The sequence below is a fragment of the Clarias gariepinus genome, chromosome 7 (genome assembly GCF_024256425.1).
Source record: "Clarias gariepinus isolate MV-2021 ecotype Netherlands chromosome 7, CGAR_prim_01v2, whole genome shotgun sequence".
NCBI lineage: Eukaryota > Metazoa > Chordata > Actinopteri > Siluriformes > Clariidae > Clarias > Clarias gariepinus.
The window spans coordinates 28,067,398-28,084,423 of record NC_071106.1 but is presented as its reverse complement, the minus strand read 5'-3'; the positions used below and the strand labels follow the sequence as shown (position 1 = coordinate 28,084,423).

At 35.1% G+C, this 17,026-nt stretch overlaps 1 protein-coding gene across 1 annotated transcript in view; it reads right to left on the bottom strand.

Moving 5' to 3' along the window:
- Positions 1-1,763: 1,763 nt before the first annotated feature.
- LOC128527545 (WD repeat-containing protein 49-like) overlaps positions 1,764-17,026 on the bottom strand; it is a 46,799-nt gene continuing 31,536 nt past the window's right edge. The window contains exons 15-20 of the mRNA XM_053499977.1: positions 9,712-9,909; positions 8,813-9,000; positions 6,753-6,880; positions 5,366-5,512; positions 3,317-3,446; positions 1,764-2,474 (exon numbers count right to left, since the gene is read on the bottom strand). Of these exons, the coding sequence (XP_053355952.1) occupies positions 2,432-2,474; positions 3,317-3,446; positions 5,366-5,512; positions 6,753-6,880; positions 8,813-9,000; positions 9,712-9,909 (834 nt within the window). The 3' untranslated portion in view covers positions 1,764-2,431. The remainder of the gene's footprint in view (positions 2,475-3,316; positions 3,447-5,365; positions 5,513-6,752; positions 6,881-8,812; positions 9,001-9,711; positions 9,910-17,026) is intronic.

Sequence of the window (17,026 nt, the reverse complement as noted above, 5' to 3'; positions counted from 1 at the left end):
AAAACTGTTGTACACAATGTACTTGAAACTTACCTGTTGTGTCAAATATTACAACAATACAATATCAATTAATTTTGCTGGCTCAATTTGAATCCATTAGTTTATTTATTATGTCTCTTCAAAGTTTTCAAGTTCACAATGTTACCTGTCATATATTCCATTGTAAGAAGTTGAGCCAACAATACAATATTAATTCATTCAACATTCATCTTGTTGGAGTTTTTACAGAGCAGAGACCCTTGTTTCCAAGGAGTGAAAATGGAGAAGGAGGTGGCAGGGTGAGTTGATTGTGGAATGGTGAGTTGATTGTGGATTCCCTTGTCATGAGTTGATGAGTGAGTTGATTGTGGAATGGTGGACCTGCTAATGGATATGTCAGTGGCACTGGAACTACTCTGCTGTCCCTGGTGAAAGCTGAGCAATAACCTGCTCCAGCAACAGCAGGTCGATGATTTCCTTGGTGTTAGGCTCCCTTGTCAGTAGCCACCTCCATCAGGTGTCACACAGGCCATGCTCACCAAGCCTTTAAATTGCCGTCTCCAGATCTTTACTCTATATGCTTTAAAGCTTCAAATAACCTTAGTATGTAGAAAGTGACTTCATAAAAAAGTACATGCAGTGCATATAGAAAGTCTTCTTGTCCCTATTAAAATTTCTGTTTTTTTTCTGATGTAAAAACGGAAAATATGAATAATCTGTAACATTAAATGATTTTTAGGAATATCTAGAAACTACCTAAGTACTAAGTAGTGGTAACTACCCACTCAGAAAAGAAAAAAAAAACATAAACAGGTTAACCTGGTCAATCTGTAAATTCAGGTAGTCATCTCATTTAACTTCATTGCCATATGGCATTGCTGAGCATATACCCGACCTACTGAAGGAACCCCAGGCTTGATGGGTGCATTACTGTACTTCATGTGCATTCCCTGATATGCTCGCCGCTCTGGAATAAGGTAAATCATGAATCAATGGACCACGTTAACTTTTTATTATTACGTTATCTTTTTGCTTCTTAGCAAATTGTTTTGCTTTGTAGCAAATCAAAGCCTTTGTGTGATTAGTCTCACTAACAACTGTTTTTCTTTCATGGTCACAAAGCTTTTTTGCTCTTAATACAGTGATTTCTTTTCCTGTTGTTTGTGTAAATGCTCTTATATTTTCTATTAAATCTAGCAGTCTTTTCTACTCACCATTTTTATGATGCAATTTCACCAAACATATGAGTGATTTCTGATCACAGTCATTTATAAAATTTTTCTAACCACATTTCTTCTGTTCCAATCATTTTTATAGTTTTTCTTTTGATGCAGCAGTTATTGTGGCACAAGTAAAGATAAAGTGAACCATGGATTATTCCAAATAGCAGAAAATCTGCAGGCCTCTGTTAGGCAACTGAACATGAACAAAAATCTTACAGAACTATTATTACAAGTGTTTTATTTCATTAATGCCCTCCTGGGTTCATGATATGTTTCATCTTAACATCAACTATATTATAACTATAACTTTTATTAAACAATAAAGTTGCAATCCTTTAATTTAATATGACAAAAAAATGCATTTGTTTCAAAATAAATCAGCCCAAAATAACTGGAGGCCAAAATAATAAAGATATCCTCAAAGAAAGAATCAACAAATTAACAATTAGACACATTTTAAATGCATTTTATCGTTTTATTTCCTGTTTTATTAGTTATTATAGAAAATATAATAGATATAGAATGAGAATTTGTATTAAAAATAAATAAATCTGTATTTTTTCAAGCAGACAAAAAAAACTGTAATAGAAAGGTCTCTTCTGACAGATCAGATTTAAGAATTTAACAGCATGGTGACTTTCACAGAACTGTGGTTTAATACCAGTTATCACAGTTTTTAATCTAAACCATGATTTATACAACCCGTATAAGAGTGGAGATGTTTAAATATTTAGGAATTGAACTGACAGTATCACTACTCACAGTACATACCAAGACTACACAGTCCTGTTTAAATTTCAGGCTTTTGTGATACAATAAAAAAGGCATGCCAGATTCTTTTCTATTTTAAATTGATACAGCAACAAAAAAAAAACAAAAAAAACAACCCAATTAAAAAAATTAGCTGTATAAAAATCAAATGTGACGATGTATTTCAAGCAGTTTGTACAGCTATTTCTAAAAGGATGTTCTGCCCTTGCCTTATGGTCAGCCAGACCCAGAAAGCCCCAAAAGCACAGGAATTACTGATTTAAGAGGTGGTAAGACTTAATGCCACACTAAGAGGACAGACACACACACACACACACCACCATCATCATCACTATAAAAATACTTACAGTAGGCAAAAAGAATCAAACAAATCATACTAAATAAATCAGTTTTCAAGTTGCAGTAATAATATTACATGAAAAAAAACTTTACTGTTTTTGCTGTCTGTTTTTGAGCCTTCATTTGACTTTGTGGATTCCAGAAGTGCTGGCTTTGGCTTTCCTGTGATGACAAATATGAAAATTAATCTTAAGTGATTTTATTTCAGATCAGTTAGCTGCACTCATAAACAATCTCAAAGCTGAATTTGTGTTATCAAATTACATTTTAGTGCAAACTGCTAACTGTCCTCAATTCTTGAACTTGCATTTGTTTAGGGAAGTACATAGCCTTTAATTTATAAATTTGCCATTTCTTTAGGTATAAATGATAGATTTAAAGATAACATCAAGAGTTGACTATTTTTGACACTTGCTGCAGTAATATGAAAGACACCTTAGTTCTGGATTGGTCTTGACTGTGAATTAGCAAACCCTGATATTGTGAGCAAGTAGAAAAGAAGAAGGTGGGACTGTCGCTTCAGTCTATAAAAAAGAAGAGCTGATTATTATTATATAGAATACATTCAGTGGCCTCTGTGGCTATATGCGGCTTTTAGTTTGCTATTTTCTCACTGTTGCTTGGCACACATACTGTATAAGGAAAAAAGGACAAATTAACAAGTTGCTGTTACATTACATTTTCTCCAAAATCACACCTGGCAGAAACCCATTCTTGATGTGTGCAATGTGACTGTATTCCAGTACATCTATCCTGAATGGCAACTACGCTAATTCTTTTCACCTGTTCTTAATTTTACGACCTATCCCGAGGCATCTGAAGATTGTGCCAGACTTGTAATTTTTTAATGATTTTATATGCAAAATTGCGCATACTAAAAAGGTACACTGATGAGCTCAGTTTGTTACATCTAACATTTCTGCAAATTTTCTGTACGTGCAATTTCTTTAAAATATTAAATATCTGTTCCGTCTGTGAAAATAGAGAGAAAGTTAAACACACACCCTATGCTCCTTATAGCTGTCCCATATTTTCTCATAACAGTAACTTTAGGCCTGTAATGCTGGGGCTTGTCCATCTGCTCCAGCATGTCTTTAGGAAACAAACTCTTTTCATCAAATGGTGCTTTTAAATCTGTGAGAGAGGGAGAGAAAATCAGAGCCATGATTTTATTTTAGCTTATATTTTAAGTTGATTTCTTTTTAGAATCACCCTGCAACTAATGTGCATACAAAGCATTACAATAAAACCACGTTTGACTTGGTTGCCATACTGTAGATAGTCTGTGACAGGTATCTGGCTTTCCTAAATGGCAACATTTTTCAAGAAAACAATTTTTTGGGAAACCTCCACTAAATTTTTATTTATTTCAGTTCATCCTCAACACTATCAAGATACCTTTTGGGTGGCATGGTGGCTTAGTGATTAGCACTGATTAGAGTGTTTGTGCCCTGTGATGGATTGGGACCCTGTCCACTATATACCCCGCCTCATATCCAAAGTCTCCTGGGATAGGCTCCAGGCCCCCCGTGACCCTGTATTATTGAGTGAGAGAGATTGTATAGAGAGAGGGAACAGTATAGCCAATGTTCTCAGTTTAAAATATATATATTAGAAAAGAAAATGTTCAAAAAAGATATGATCCCCATGTAACTTGTAAAGCATGTTGAAATATGTTTCATTAATTTGCTTACAATAAAATGTTATATTCGATTAAAGCTTCAATATTTTACCATATTTTATTAAGTTAACATAGGTCATAGAGATCCCCCACCGCTCCTGTCGGTTAATACTCCTGCCGAAATGTCCCTTGATTTTTTATGTATCTCAAATTCCCTCTGTCCCTTCTTGTCAGAAAGACGCCAGTTCAGTGTCTATGCAAATGAGCTACTGCCAAACCACACCTCGCCATGCTTCTTTGCTGAAGCAGATGTGATGTCTGTGACAGTTCCCTGGCACTGCTTTTGTTACCGTGGTTACAAGGAAGACCCTAAATGCAGCTCTATTAGTTGGCAAATGCTAACCAAACCTTTTTAGCTCTTAAAAATAAATGGCCCATAAAATTTTAATCTATATGAGTTGCATTTTAAATTAAATATCATTAAACATGATACAATTGAGGATGTCACTGAAAAATAACACCATGATTCAATTAATAAAATGCTTTAAATATCACATCACTAAACAGGTTAAAATATCAAAACACACATAGAATGGATGTGACTTTTAAAAGGCCAAGCCTGGAGGTATAAGTTGATTGAGCTAACTGCTAGGGTATTTTATTCCTAGCCCCACATATCATCCTGACCCGCATTAAATCATTTACTTGAATGCTAAAATATATTGCAATTATATATATATATATATATATATATATATATATATATATATATATATATATATATATTATATATATATATATATATATATATATATATATATATATATATATATATACACTTTTAATTGAGTACAAGTTTTACTTATTCCTTCAGTTTGTCTCAGTACTTTGTATAATTCTTACAAGTAGTACTTGTCTGATCACTGTTGAGACTTTAAAGCAAGATGCAACAAGTAAAAATGGCAATTTTGCACATTTTAATCTGTAAATGTCAACTCTTAAATTGGCAAATTTCAGTAAATGTCATCTCCTAAACTGTACTAGGAAAAACTTTAAACTGAAAATATTTAATTCACGCTTTTGTCAAATCATGGCCATAGCACTATTGGAAATTATTAGAGAAAAAAAGAAGACTTTGCACCACTTTGTATCATTATAATTGATCATCCCACATCATCCCATATTCAGTATTCCTATATCCCTATCTATAAACCTTCCCTAAACATGTATTTTCCCCTTTTTTTCTGTTGAGTATGTCTTCATATTTAGCAAACTGGCAAATATTAATTATGTTTTTTTTTAGGATCTTAAACATCTCTCACTCATAAGTTGCTGTAGATAAGACAAGTCAGCCAAATAAGTATTATAAATGAATCTAAATTGAAATGTAGACAACTCAAATTAAGTTTGGTTAATTGTTTATATATCCTACTTTCTCCAGTCACAGGAAGAGGTGGAGGAGTTGGAGAGATTGAATCCCACATCTGCCCAAAATATAAATGAGGATTAATGATGAAGTCAGGCTTGCTCAGCTCTTTTATTGAGGCCAGTTCCTCCACTCGGAGCTTGCTGAATATCCCTGGAGATATACACAGTAACATTTAGGTAAGTATTAGATGAGAAAGAAAGATGCCCAAAGAATCTCAGGAAATACTTTAGGCTTTTTTAACTTCTATCTGAGAAAAGAAATCATTAACAAATGCATAATAATATAGATATGAGTCAATAATTACTGACTGAATAATTTTTTAATACTTTATATAATCTATATTTATTGAATAATATATTACAAATAAAATAAAACTGGTCATGGTAGTGTAGTCTTTGTTTGATATGTAGTTGAGATGGACCCAACTGATAAAAATACACTAGTATTTGGATTTTAATAAGCAAATCCTGAAGATGCTTTGATTTGGGTAATTACTGCAGTGATTAGTCTTTCAGCTGGCAACAATCCTTTTATCCCTAACGGATGCAATGAATATCTTGTCATTTCTTAAATAACCATGTCAGAAGGTATATCCTGTGGTTTTGAAGAAGATGTTACGGTGTTTTAGAAGGGTCAAATTCTTGGCCTGCAATAAACCAAAAAAAAAAAAACCTAAGGTGATGAGAAATGTGTTAAAATTACTGAAATTGAGTTAAAAAGTTTCCAACATATTATTTAAAAACATATTAAAGATTATAAAAAAAAAACTTGTTTGTGAGGCTAAAAAAGGCTTCAATTTGCTAGGGAGCAATGAAAAAAAAGATCATGTGGTGTAGAGGCCCATTCAGAGCAATAGACATGCCAGGGTAAAAAAGAAATTGCGTGCACCCATTTTTTATTAATTTTTTATTTTATTTTTATCATTATTCATAGTGTCTAATGTACAAGACTCTGGAGACGGCATTATGATCTGGTGTGTCTTTAGTTAATCAGGTCTAGGCTCAGCAACGTTATACGGCAACAGAACAAAGTGAGCTGACTACCTGAATGTATTAAATGACTGGGTTATCCCATCAGTTGTTTCAACATTGCATAGTCCTGACCTTTATCCCAATTGAAAGTCTTGTCATCAATTAAGGATCATGGAGAAAAATTCATGCAACTCTGAAAGGAAATGTTGTGATGTGCTTGAGGATGTAAAAACAATGCCACAGTGAATACTGTATGCACCATAATGACTGCTGCAGTGAAATATAGTTGTGTGCATTTTTCTTTGCCCATGCAGTGTACAATTTCAGTATTTATACAGAGATAAAAGGGAATTGTGGGTGGTGTATCCCAGAAAATAATTGGGAAAAAAATGTAAGCAAGAAAATAAACTGTGACTGACCAGTAGAGGTATTACAGGCACCAATAACATTTTGACGCTGTGGGCTTTCATTCTGCTGCCTCAAAGCTTTGTGGATTCTTCTGGATGTTTGCCCTGTGCTGTCATCATTAAAGGTATTATTAAGTTGCCTAGAACAACATATACAGTGATAAAGCGCTGGTGGTGAGTTCCATTAAAATTTGACAGAACTGCTACTCTGACCATGGACTATGCTGAGCCACCATTGCCCTGATTGAAATACCAGTCTATAGCAAGGCTCTACAAAACACAATTTCTCACACTAATTCACACCAAAATGCAATTTATAGCAGGTGAGGAAAAAACCTGGAGGAGTCCCTCATGAGTAGAGCATGCCAAACTCGTGATTAACACTAATATTGTATTTCAAGATGCAATTTATTCTTCTGATTTTCTGAGATAATTTAACTTTCACAAGCCTATTAAAAACAAGCAAAAATAGGGCATATGAATAGTATAATGACTTATTCAGGTATTTGCACATATAACTACTTATGAAGTGCCTTTACTGTTTTTAGTATTGCTTATAATGCATGTATTACTTGTGAAAATAAGTAGAAATATTCAATGCAACACATTATATCACCAGTATAGCTTCTGTGGGGCTTGGTTATGTAACATGGACACTATTTTTAAGGCAGTATTTATAGGTTAAAATATTATAGTACATGTACTGAATTCTTCCAAAATGAGGGGTGCCTTCTGTGTGCATGGAAGCAAGAGTTCTGAAGGCTAAGTAATGAGTTTGGCTGGTTATTTTAGACTGTACTTCTTGCTGCCTTATTAAAGAAACTGGCAGCTTTCCATCAGAGAGCTTAACTAATATGTCACAATTCTTCTCTACCCACACAGAGAAGAGATTAGACCATGCACATTCTACAGTGATCATGCTGCTTTTGTTTAGCACTCGGAACATCTTATAAAACGGATAATTAATTGCAATCAATCAAGTGCTTCAAAAGATGCTGCCTTTTTTAAGACAATGCGCATTATAAACATTGACAGCAAGGCCATTTGGAGCAAATTATTTAAAAACAGTGAGTGGAATTACACACACACACACACACACATTTTTGATTGTAATTTCCATAATCAACATCAAATCAGCTACCGAAAGTGACATACAGAGAAGGAAAGAGTTCTTTATTTCCTTTATCAATCACCCAGATGTGAAAACATTAATGAGTTTGCAGGGGAATCATGGAATAAAAGCTCTCAAGTGGAAATAAGCCATCTGCTGGCATTTGCCCAACATCTGTCCTGTTTCTATTTATCACATATTAAATAAAGGGGTAGGGAAGAGGAAAAACAGGATGGCTGGTAAGTGACTGAGATAAAGGTAGCTGGAATGGGAAAGAAATGTAGAGAAAATAGAAAAGGAAAGCAAGAGTAGAGAGAAGCTTTACAAAGAAATGAGGAAACAAAGAAATGTTAGAAATTGAAGAGACAAGGAGATAGGGACAGGGTGAGTGAAAGTAAAGAGACTGAAAAGAGATAAAACACATTAAGGTATAGAAAGGACGCAAAAAAATTAAAGACAGAAGGAGGACATGAAATCAGGACAGAGAGAGCTGGGCTATAAAAGAAAGATATGGATGGATAAAGGCTGATTAAAACAAAGGCGTGATATGAAAGTGAGTGGAGAGAGAAAAAGAAGAATAAAGAGAGGGAAAGAGATAAAATGATGGTAAAAAGAAGAAAAGGAGATATGGGTAAAATAGACAAGGACATAAGGATATGACAAAAATACCAAGTACAGGTGGAATAGATGGAAAAATAAGTGGATGTGGAGATAGAAAAGGAAAAATATAAATAAGGAGGTGAAGAACAAGAAGAAGAGGGGAGGCAGGCAGAGAGGAAGAAATGAAAGAAAAGGATATGGAGAGTTGATAATGCTGCTGTTGACTTGAACATTCCTTTATTGCACATCCCCATTTTATCATTCAACATCAAAATAGACACACACCTCACTCACACACACACACACACACACACACACACACACACACACACACACACACACACACACACACCTCACTCACAGTGTGCAATCTTTTTCCTCCTCAATCTGTGTATAGCTGTCTGATCTCTCAGCATGTTGCGGGCTCTGTTCAAGCTGTGTTTCCTGCTGATCTGTGTCTGTGCCAGTCTCTGTGATAACCTCTGTGCTCACTTCCTGCCCTCTCTTCACAATCACATCACTGATTCCGGACATGTTCCAATGCATTTCCTGAAAGGAAAGTTGGTTTCATTACAGCAAACTGTATTCATGTCATTATGATGATTAAAAAACCTAACCGAGACTTAGGTCGTCCTTCTGACCCTAGAATTAGGAATGCAGTAGATGTTGCATTAGCCATAATTGTGAGCTAGTGTGACCAATCATTACATCCGTCTTTTTTGGAAGGAGAAGGACATGCTCGTAAGCAGGCAAAAGTTTATGTACAGATGCAGATCTTTCCTATTTTTTTTAAGTCTATCTGAGTAAATGATCTATTTTAAGATATTGTACAGTCAAAAGGTACATTTTTGAACACTATCCAAATATTGGTTCAGGATAGGATCTATGTCTGCTTTGGCATTTTTTTAATTAATTAATTTCTTGGTTTCCTCAAGTGACTAATTACCTCGATAGTGAAAACATTCTAACATAATTGGTCATATTTTCTTGAATGTGTTTTCTAATATCTAAAATAGAAATAAAAATCAATTTTAAATTACCTGTAGATACTCCAGATAATTAATATTTTAGGACATTAATGTGTTTGTCATGTGGACCAAAATACATAAATAGGACCTTAATACTGAAGTCACCATTTCAAAAAAAAACTGAAAAATGGTTTGGCAAAGTTATGTAGCTGGTGTTAACTTACTACAAACATCCTTTACAGGAACTGACAGGTACAAAGGCTGTACCAATTTCACACTGAGTGCAACTAACCTGTCCGAATGTCCCTATAGTTACTCCAGACAGAAAGCTGAGAGCCAGACTGCAATCAACCGAGGCGCTGATGAGAAAGAGCCGGCCGCTGTGGATACACATTTCCAAGTGAGTGATGCAGTCAACATGAGGGTGGAGACTCGAAAGCATCTTTGGCGCTTGATTGATTACACTCTCAGATGGATGGAGACAATATTCCTGATATGAAAAAGAGCAAGCAGAGAAGACATGTTTCATTATTGTTTTCAACACCCTGTCATCGACTTTAACTCAGAAATGTGTATCATCGTTGTCATCTAAATATGAAGAACAGTGTATGTAGTAGACACTCAAAATCTGCAGAACAACAAAGATGAAGTGATTTCATCCGATGTTTACACACTTATACTGACAAAAATGAGCAAGCCTATTCACTAAGATTGAGTCTTTCACATAAGCCAAAAAAAAGTCCATTTCATGTTCTTGCACTCCTGAATATGCAATTTGGGATGTTTTGATCTAAAGGTGTAAATTAGAGCAGAGTCTATGCAAACTGATTAATTTAGCACCTGTGATGTGTTTTGAAACTTTCTTTAGAAATGGTGATTTTGTGTGAAAATTTATGCCCAACAGCCGTGTATTAATTTTAAAGAAACCCAATTCTAACAGTTTTGGACAACACCATACAATTTAATGACTTTAATAATGAAAAAGACTATTAATATTTAGTAAAATAATTCCAGAGTGTTCGAAATAAATCGATTTCAAATCAATCAAATTAAAGATTTTGGAGAAAATTAGAGGCTGAGCTCCCTTGACAGTCTGTATAATATGAAAAAGTTATGCAGCGCAATCGACTGACACATTTTAATTATTAATAGTGTCTGATGCTTTAAAATACCTCCTTGATTACACTTATAAGAAGTTGTTATTTTCATGGATATTCTCTTACTTTAATCTTTTTATTCAACTGATGCATATTAGCAGAGAGGATTTTGATCATTTATAAATATGGCTTTAACAATCCTCAGAAATCTAGTCAGGTTATATTGTGTTAGCTATGTCCCCAACAGTGTATGACAGCCATTAATGTATTGTAACAAAGTAAAAATATTTTGCTACTCTACCTAAATTTTATCATTATCTTTACTTTATTCATTCATTCTTATTTTAGACCACTTTTTCCTGTAAAGAGTCATAGGGGGCCTGGAGCCTATCCCAGAAGATTTTGGGCACAAGGCAGGGTACACCTAGAGGAAACCCGCCAAGCATGGGCAGAACAACAACAAAGAATAAATGCCATACACACAGACCCAAGGCGTAACTCGAACCCTCGACCCTGGAAATGTGAGGCCACCATGCCACCATCTGTACTTTTACAGTGCATCCCCTAACCATCATCATTACTCATTACTGCACCGATTCGAGCTGGTGATGTAATGCCTGTCTTGTGCCAACTGCCAACCATAGAAGAGCCATGTCATCATCACAGTAGAATGAACGATGACTGATGCCCTCATGGAAGCACCTGCTGCAGGTTCTGCTGATAACATTATAACTTCGATAACAGATGAGGACCCCGACTGCAGTGCTGAACTCTGTGAACTCGGTGGTGGCAACAAAGATAATGTCACACACCTGTGGCCTTATTTGCAAAAAATGTTTTCATACATTGAATTGAAAAACTCTTCGTACCAGATGAGGTGCCTCTTATGTTTACCAAAAGTCACAGCAATATTGGCATTCAAAAACTCCCCCCAATTTTTTTTAAAACTTGTGGAGCCACAATGTCAATTTTATTTAATCTTATTTAGTTGCTTACTATCATAAGCCTGTCCAGATATTGCTAATGTGTTGGCTAACGTGTGCTAGCTAATGTCGGTGATTATCCTACATGCAGATTTTTAACTAACACCAGAGGTCCCCCTCCCCCCTTCTGAAAATTATAAAAGAATTGGTTAGAAAGAGGTAGAAACATCCTACTGTATATTATGTTTTATTATGAGGAAATCACAATAAAGTTTATATTCAAAATAATTTACTTATGTAATATCCTAAAACGTGACTAACTTCTACCAAAGTCATTTTCTGGACATAAAAGAAGGAAGAGGCAAAAAACGACTTCTACTCAAGTATCGCTTTCACTTTATCCAAGACTGATGAAAGATGAAAATATGAATGCTTATAACTTTCTTTTTTCCTACTTCAAGGCCAATTATGGATTGAAATTTCAAAATGTGTGGTCTCAGAGGAATAAAAGTAAATCTGAACACAATCAATTGTCAGAGTTTTGAAATATAACACTTATAAACAGCTTCACTTGCCATTTTAAAAAAGAAATTGCATCAGACTAAAGCAATACCTTCTGGCAGTGTTGCCATGTGCCAGTATTTTTGTCCTTGAGCTATTATTATTTTCTTGTTTGTAAGATGGGCATTTTGAATACATTTTATGATTTGTTTGTATATATTTAAACAGTTCCATTCGAGTACAATTTATATAGCAAATCTTGTACAAGACTTACTCTCAATTCATTACATGAAATTACATTTTTACACAGCTTACAGAGCTTGTTAAAAGATGAAAAATCATGTGGAAAGTCCAAAACATTACATATACACATACTGTAACATTATGAAGGAAATCACCAAAGAGTAGAGAAAATGGGGTACAATAGTGGCATTACCAAGACCAGGACATGACATATACCCTATCAGGGATGATGCTTAAAAACCTACAGCAAATATAAATATAAATAAGTTACAGGAATAACTGACAAGTAATACTCACTTCCTTCATGTAACCAAATCTTGGGTATTCTTCACAATTTTGGCAGGGTGGCTAAAATAAAAGCTCTTTCTCACAAATGCTGTCTCACAAATGACAGTTACAGTATATTACATTACTGGTGGGAAAACATCTGGAATGATTTGTCTTGATTTCATTGTTTTACATCATAGAAACATGCAATTCTAACACGGGTTACTATTATCCAATTTGATACTAATGAATAAATGATTAACAGTGTGTTGTTTAATAAATTAAAACACATAGTAAAGAACAAACATACTTAAGGTGACATTTATTTTACATTTATATAAAGAGTTTCCAGTACTTAATATTATGCCACCAGACTTTGGGACTCAGGGCTTTGTGCTTCCCACTTTCACAGAAACAAAACAAGCTGCAGTTCTTCTGCCTTACTACCTTTGAGACAGAACAAAATAATGTCTGGTAAAGGGAACAACCATAAGAACTATCTGGTCTTGTGGTCATTCCTTAACATTAAGTATAACTATAAATGATTAATAGGATTTTTTTTTAATGAAAATTTATTTTGTAAAAGCAGTTCTTATCAGAGGACTGAGGCCTTGTTCAAAGCACAGGCAGATCTGATTTGTTTCACAAATCTAATCCTCAAGACTGACTGTTGTTGTTGACTGTTATTTGAAAGTGATAACATTGGATTTGGCTCTATTCAGACTGGCAGCCCAAATCTGACACACTGTCAACCTATCTGAATTGGTTGCTGAAGTAATGATGCTGGAGGCTCTCACACACAGCACAGTATTTCCTCATGTATCACCCTGTTTCTGTAAAATCCCTCTAGCTTTGCCTGTACTGATGCAAACCAGCCCGCCACCCCCACCCCCCACCCCCCACCCATCAGACATTTCACTTTGTCCTCTGTCCAGGGACTACTGGTCTTCATTTACATACTGCAGCTAAGCCAGCTGCTCTGCCTGAAAACACTATTAATTTAGCTGCATGGAAAATTCAAGGGGAAATTAGTGGTGTTACAACAAATGTGGATAAAAGATCCTGGTGACCTCCTAAAACATACTAAAATTTTTACAATATTAGAAATAATCATTTCAATCTCAGTGGATGTCTCACTTCTTCCATCTTACTTCTTCCAACACCTCCCTGCTCATTTTTCAACCATGGATCCAGGTCCCATACCATGTGATTGTGTGGACATGAACTTAGGTGTGGATATAAACTTCTGTCAGGTTGCGAGTGACATAATGGACAGTTTGAAGTCTGATTTAGAGTAGAGTATCAACAGAAAATCATTGGCTGTTCCCTGCCTTCCCTTCGGGAACTCCACAGAGTGCACTGCCTTAAGGGCAGATAACATCTTAAAAGACTATTACCAGCCTGGTTATCATCTATTGAAACTACTGCCATCGGGTAAACAATTCAGAGGCATTCTTGCACGTACCTATAGACTTGAGGATAGTTTCTGTCCTAGCATTGTAAGGTGGGTAAATGCTGCTAGGTCTACAAATAAAAAAAATTATAAGATAATTTAACTCATTATGATTCACTATTTTTGTATAATGTTTACATTTTATAGTACTTACACATATTTATTTAATCTTTTTATGATGCAATATATTGATGTCAATATTCGGTCACCTTCATATTCAAGACTGGAGTTACAAACTTCCCAAGATATGGGAAGCATACACTGTCACATAAGTGCAGCATGCATTCCAAGATTTCTAGAAGCAAGCTTAAAGGCAGCGGCAATAAGCCTAGTACTGCTAAGAAGCGCGAAGCAAAAACGATGAAGACAAGCGTCAAAACAATTGAGAGAATGGAGCGAGGTGGAAAAATGGCAGATGTTGCTTGTTCTTTTAGCATTAATTGTTTAACCATCGGCACGATTCTAAAAAAAAAAAAAAAACAGAAACAATATCACGGAACATGTTAGTTTTGTACTGTGTATAGCCAACTGTGTTAGTATCCTAGTACGTAGAAAATGTTTGTAGGACTTATTAACAAATCGGTCCTACTGTACAAATATGCCCTCTGGGTTGAACTCATTCATATGTTGGGGAAGTTTGGCGAAGTTTAATATTTAGTATACTATTCATCTGTATTATCTAGTCTGCAATAAAAATTCTAATGAAATTAAACTATACTGTATGATGCACTGTTCGCTATACCTTTATAGTGACAAGAAAGAATCTTGAATCTTAAATCCAGACTAAAATACATCTTTAGGAATCAGACTTCAAACCATTACTGGATGTGATTCAGATCATATTTGCAAAAATTATGAAAGGAATCTGATTTGATCTGGAAATGCCAAAAACTGGATTTGGGCTGTCAGTCTGAGCAAGGCCTTAGACTTTCTAAGCTGAATCAGACCTAAATAAAAGCAGAATAGAATCCGCTGCTACAGTACCTGTATCAACAGGCAGACAGACAGAAAATTAATGATGTATATAAAAACTTAAAATGTATAATTACATTATAACCCTTTAGTTCATTTTCCTGTTTAGCAGTGTTTTCAGTGGAGGTTTTAGTACGCTGGCAGTTAAAAAGAATTAGTAGCTTGTGTCACAGCCACAGAGACAACATGTCAGCCTGTAAAGCAATTATATCTGACGAGCAGGCCCAAATGTGAGGCTGCAAATTATCACGAGCTATTGAAGCAGTAAAATGAAAGCGAACACGTGATTTATCCTCATTGAGAAGAGCTGTTATACTTCATAGAAAGTTATGAGGAGTTGACAAACACCCTGCTCTCCCTTCATCAATCATGTTGGTTCTGCTGACAGGCTCCATTTGTGGCTCAAGGACAGAAACTTGTGTCCTTCAGACATGATGACTAGGGGAGGGGGTGTTTCTCCTGCAGAAAAACATCATTGATGAATGTGCTATTAGTATATATGTGTAGAAATTTGCTATTAGAGATGTCTGAGGGAAAGCTGAATCCATGATTGCTCTCTAATGAGGTCAGTGTGGGACTAGTGGGTGCAATTTAGAGATAAACAGTCTGAATAATTGGTCACTCTGCATCATGAGAATTTCTTCCCTTTCAAGTGGCCTTGGTTAATCTTGGGTCAGGCTTGCATAAGCTTTAATCTTTACACTTCACAAAGTTTGGCGCCTCCTGTGCCTCCCACATTGGCATCATAAATATTTCATCAAATCAATGTGGAAGTGATCTTATTGATTTTTTTATTTTTATTTTTTTTTTTTATCTTGTGTAGGCTAACCCCCTGCAAAGATCACATTGGGTAAGATCCCACTAGTGGTTAAAATAGTCAGACTGTCGAAAATGTCTAAAATAAAAAACTTGCCAGTTAAGTGTGATTTCCTCAGACAGTAAATGTTAGCCTTTGATCAAGTTCTTGGAAAGTTACTTGCTGCACTGAAATAGACAGAAGCCTAATCAGCCTTGTTTCTAATCAGATATCAGCTATCAAGATGTCCATGATGAACCTGCACTGCAATTAGACTGGAATATTTAAATACTAATTTCTCCATTTTCAAGGCAAGCACATATATGCTTTTATTTCAACCAAATTCTGTGCATTTACCTCTTTTGTGCATTTCATTTAGCCAGGTGTGAACACCACAATCACACTCAGCTGCTGACCAAAATAATTGGCCCAAAGCTCGCTAAGAGAATGGCTTCGGACAATGTTTCTAGTGAAGCATCACAGTTTTTCATGAAATTTGGAGATTTTGTACGGACTAGTTTTTTAGTAGACTGTCCAAATACCGTCATTATGGCTCTCTAAGTTCAGTCTACTTACCACCAATGTGTAAAGCCAAAGAATAATCAATGACCACCATTGTTTGTTCCACTAGTACACTTGTTCATTGTTTATTTTAAAGTCTCTTTTTGGCAATATTTGCCATAAAAAAAGGTTATGAGCTTTTCCATCTGTAACCATTTTTCATATGTCTATTTTTACCTAAAAACTCATATTTTTGCCCGTATTTCTAATACAATGCATAGTATTTTCTACATTTTTATCCATTATCTATTATTTTCTAGTCAGAAAGTCTTCCTTATGTGAACTTTTGTTACAATATGCACCTGTTGATGGCATTTCAACAAATATGTAAGTTAGTCAATAGCATCTAGTGACTTTTTAAGCACACATTAGTTTCTCCGAATAGAGTTTGGAACACTGATTTTGGTCTGTTTCCACGGCTGCTTTACCTTGTAGTGAGAACATACAGTAGTCTGTCCCTGTGATGTGCATTGGTAGTAAATAAGCTAAATCAGACATCCATATAATTATGTAATCATTTACGTACGGACGCCACTTTATCCATGCCTATTTTTATTTATTTTTTTCCTTGAGCACACGATTGCCAAAGATTTGTTTTCTACTGCCGTATTTCCAAGTGCATTTTCAGTCCCACTCCTTTCAACATGACCCTCAGGAAATGTTTAATTATGTGCTAAACTGAATCAAATCAAATAGTAAACAAGCCACAAGGATCAATTTCAGTTTAGTTGGAACTAAGGAAACTGGGAAAGCACAATTTAATGTTGTCATAATATTCAAGTGTGAGAAACATA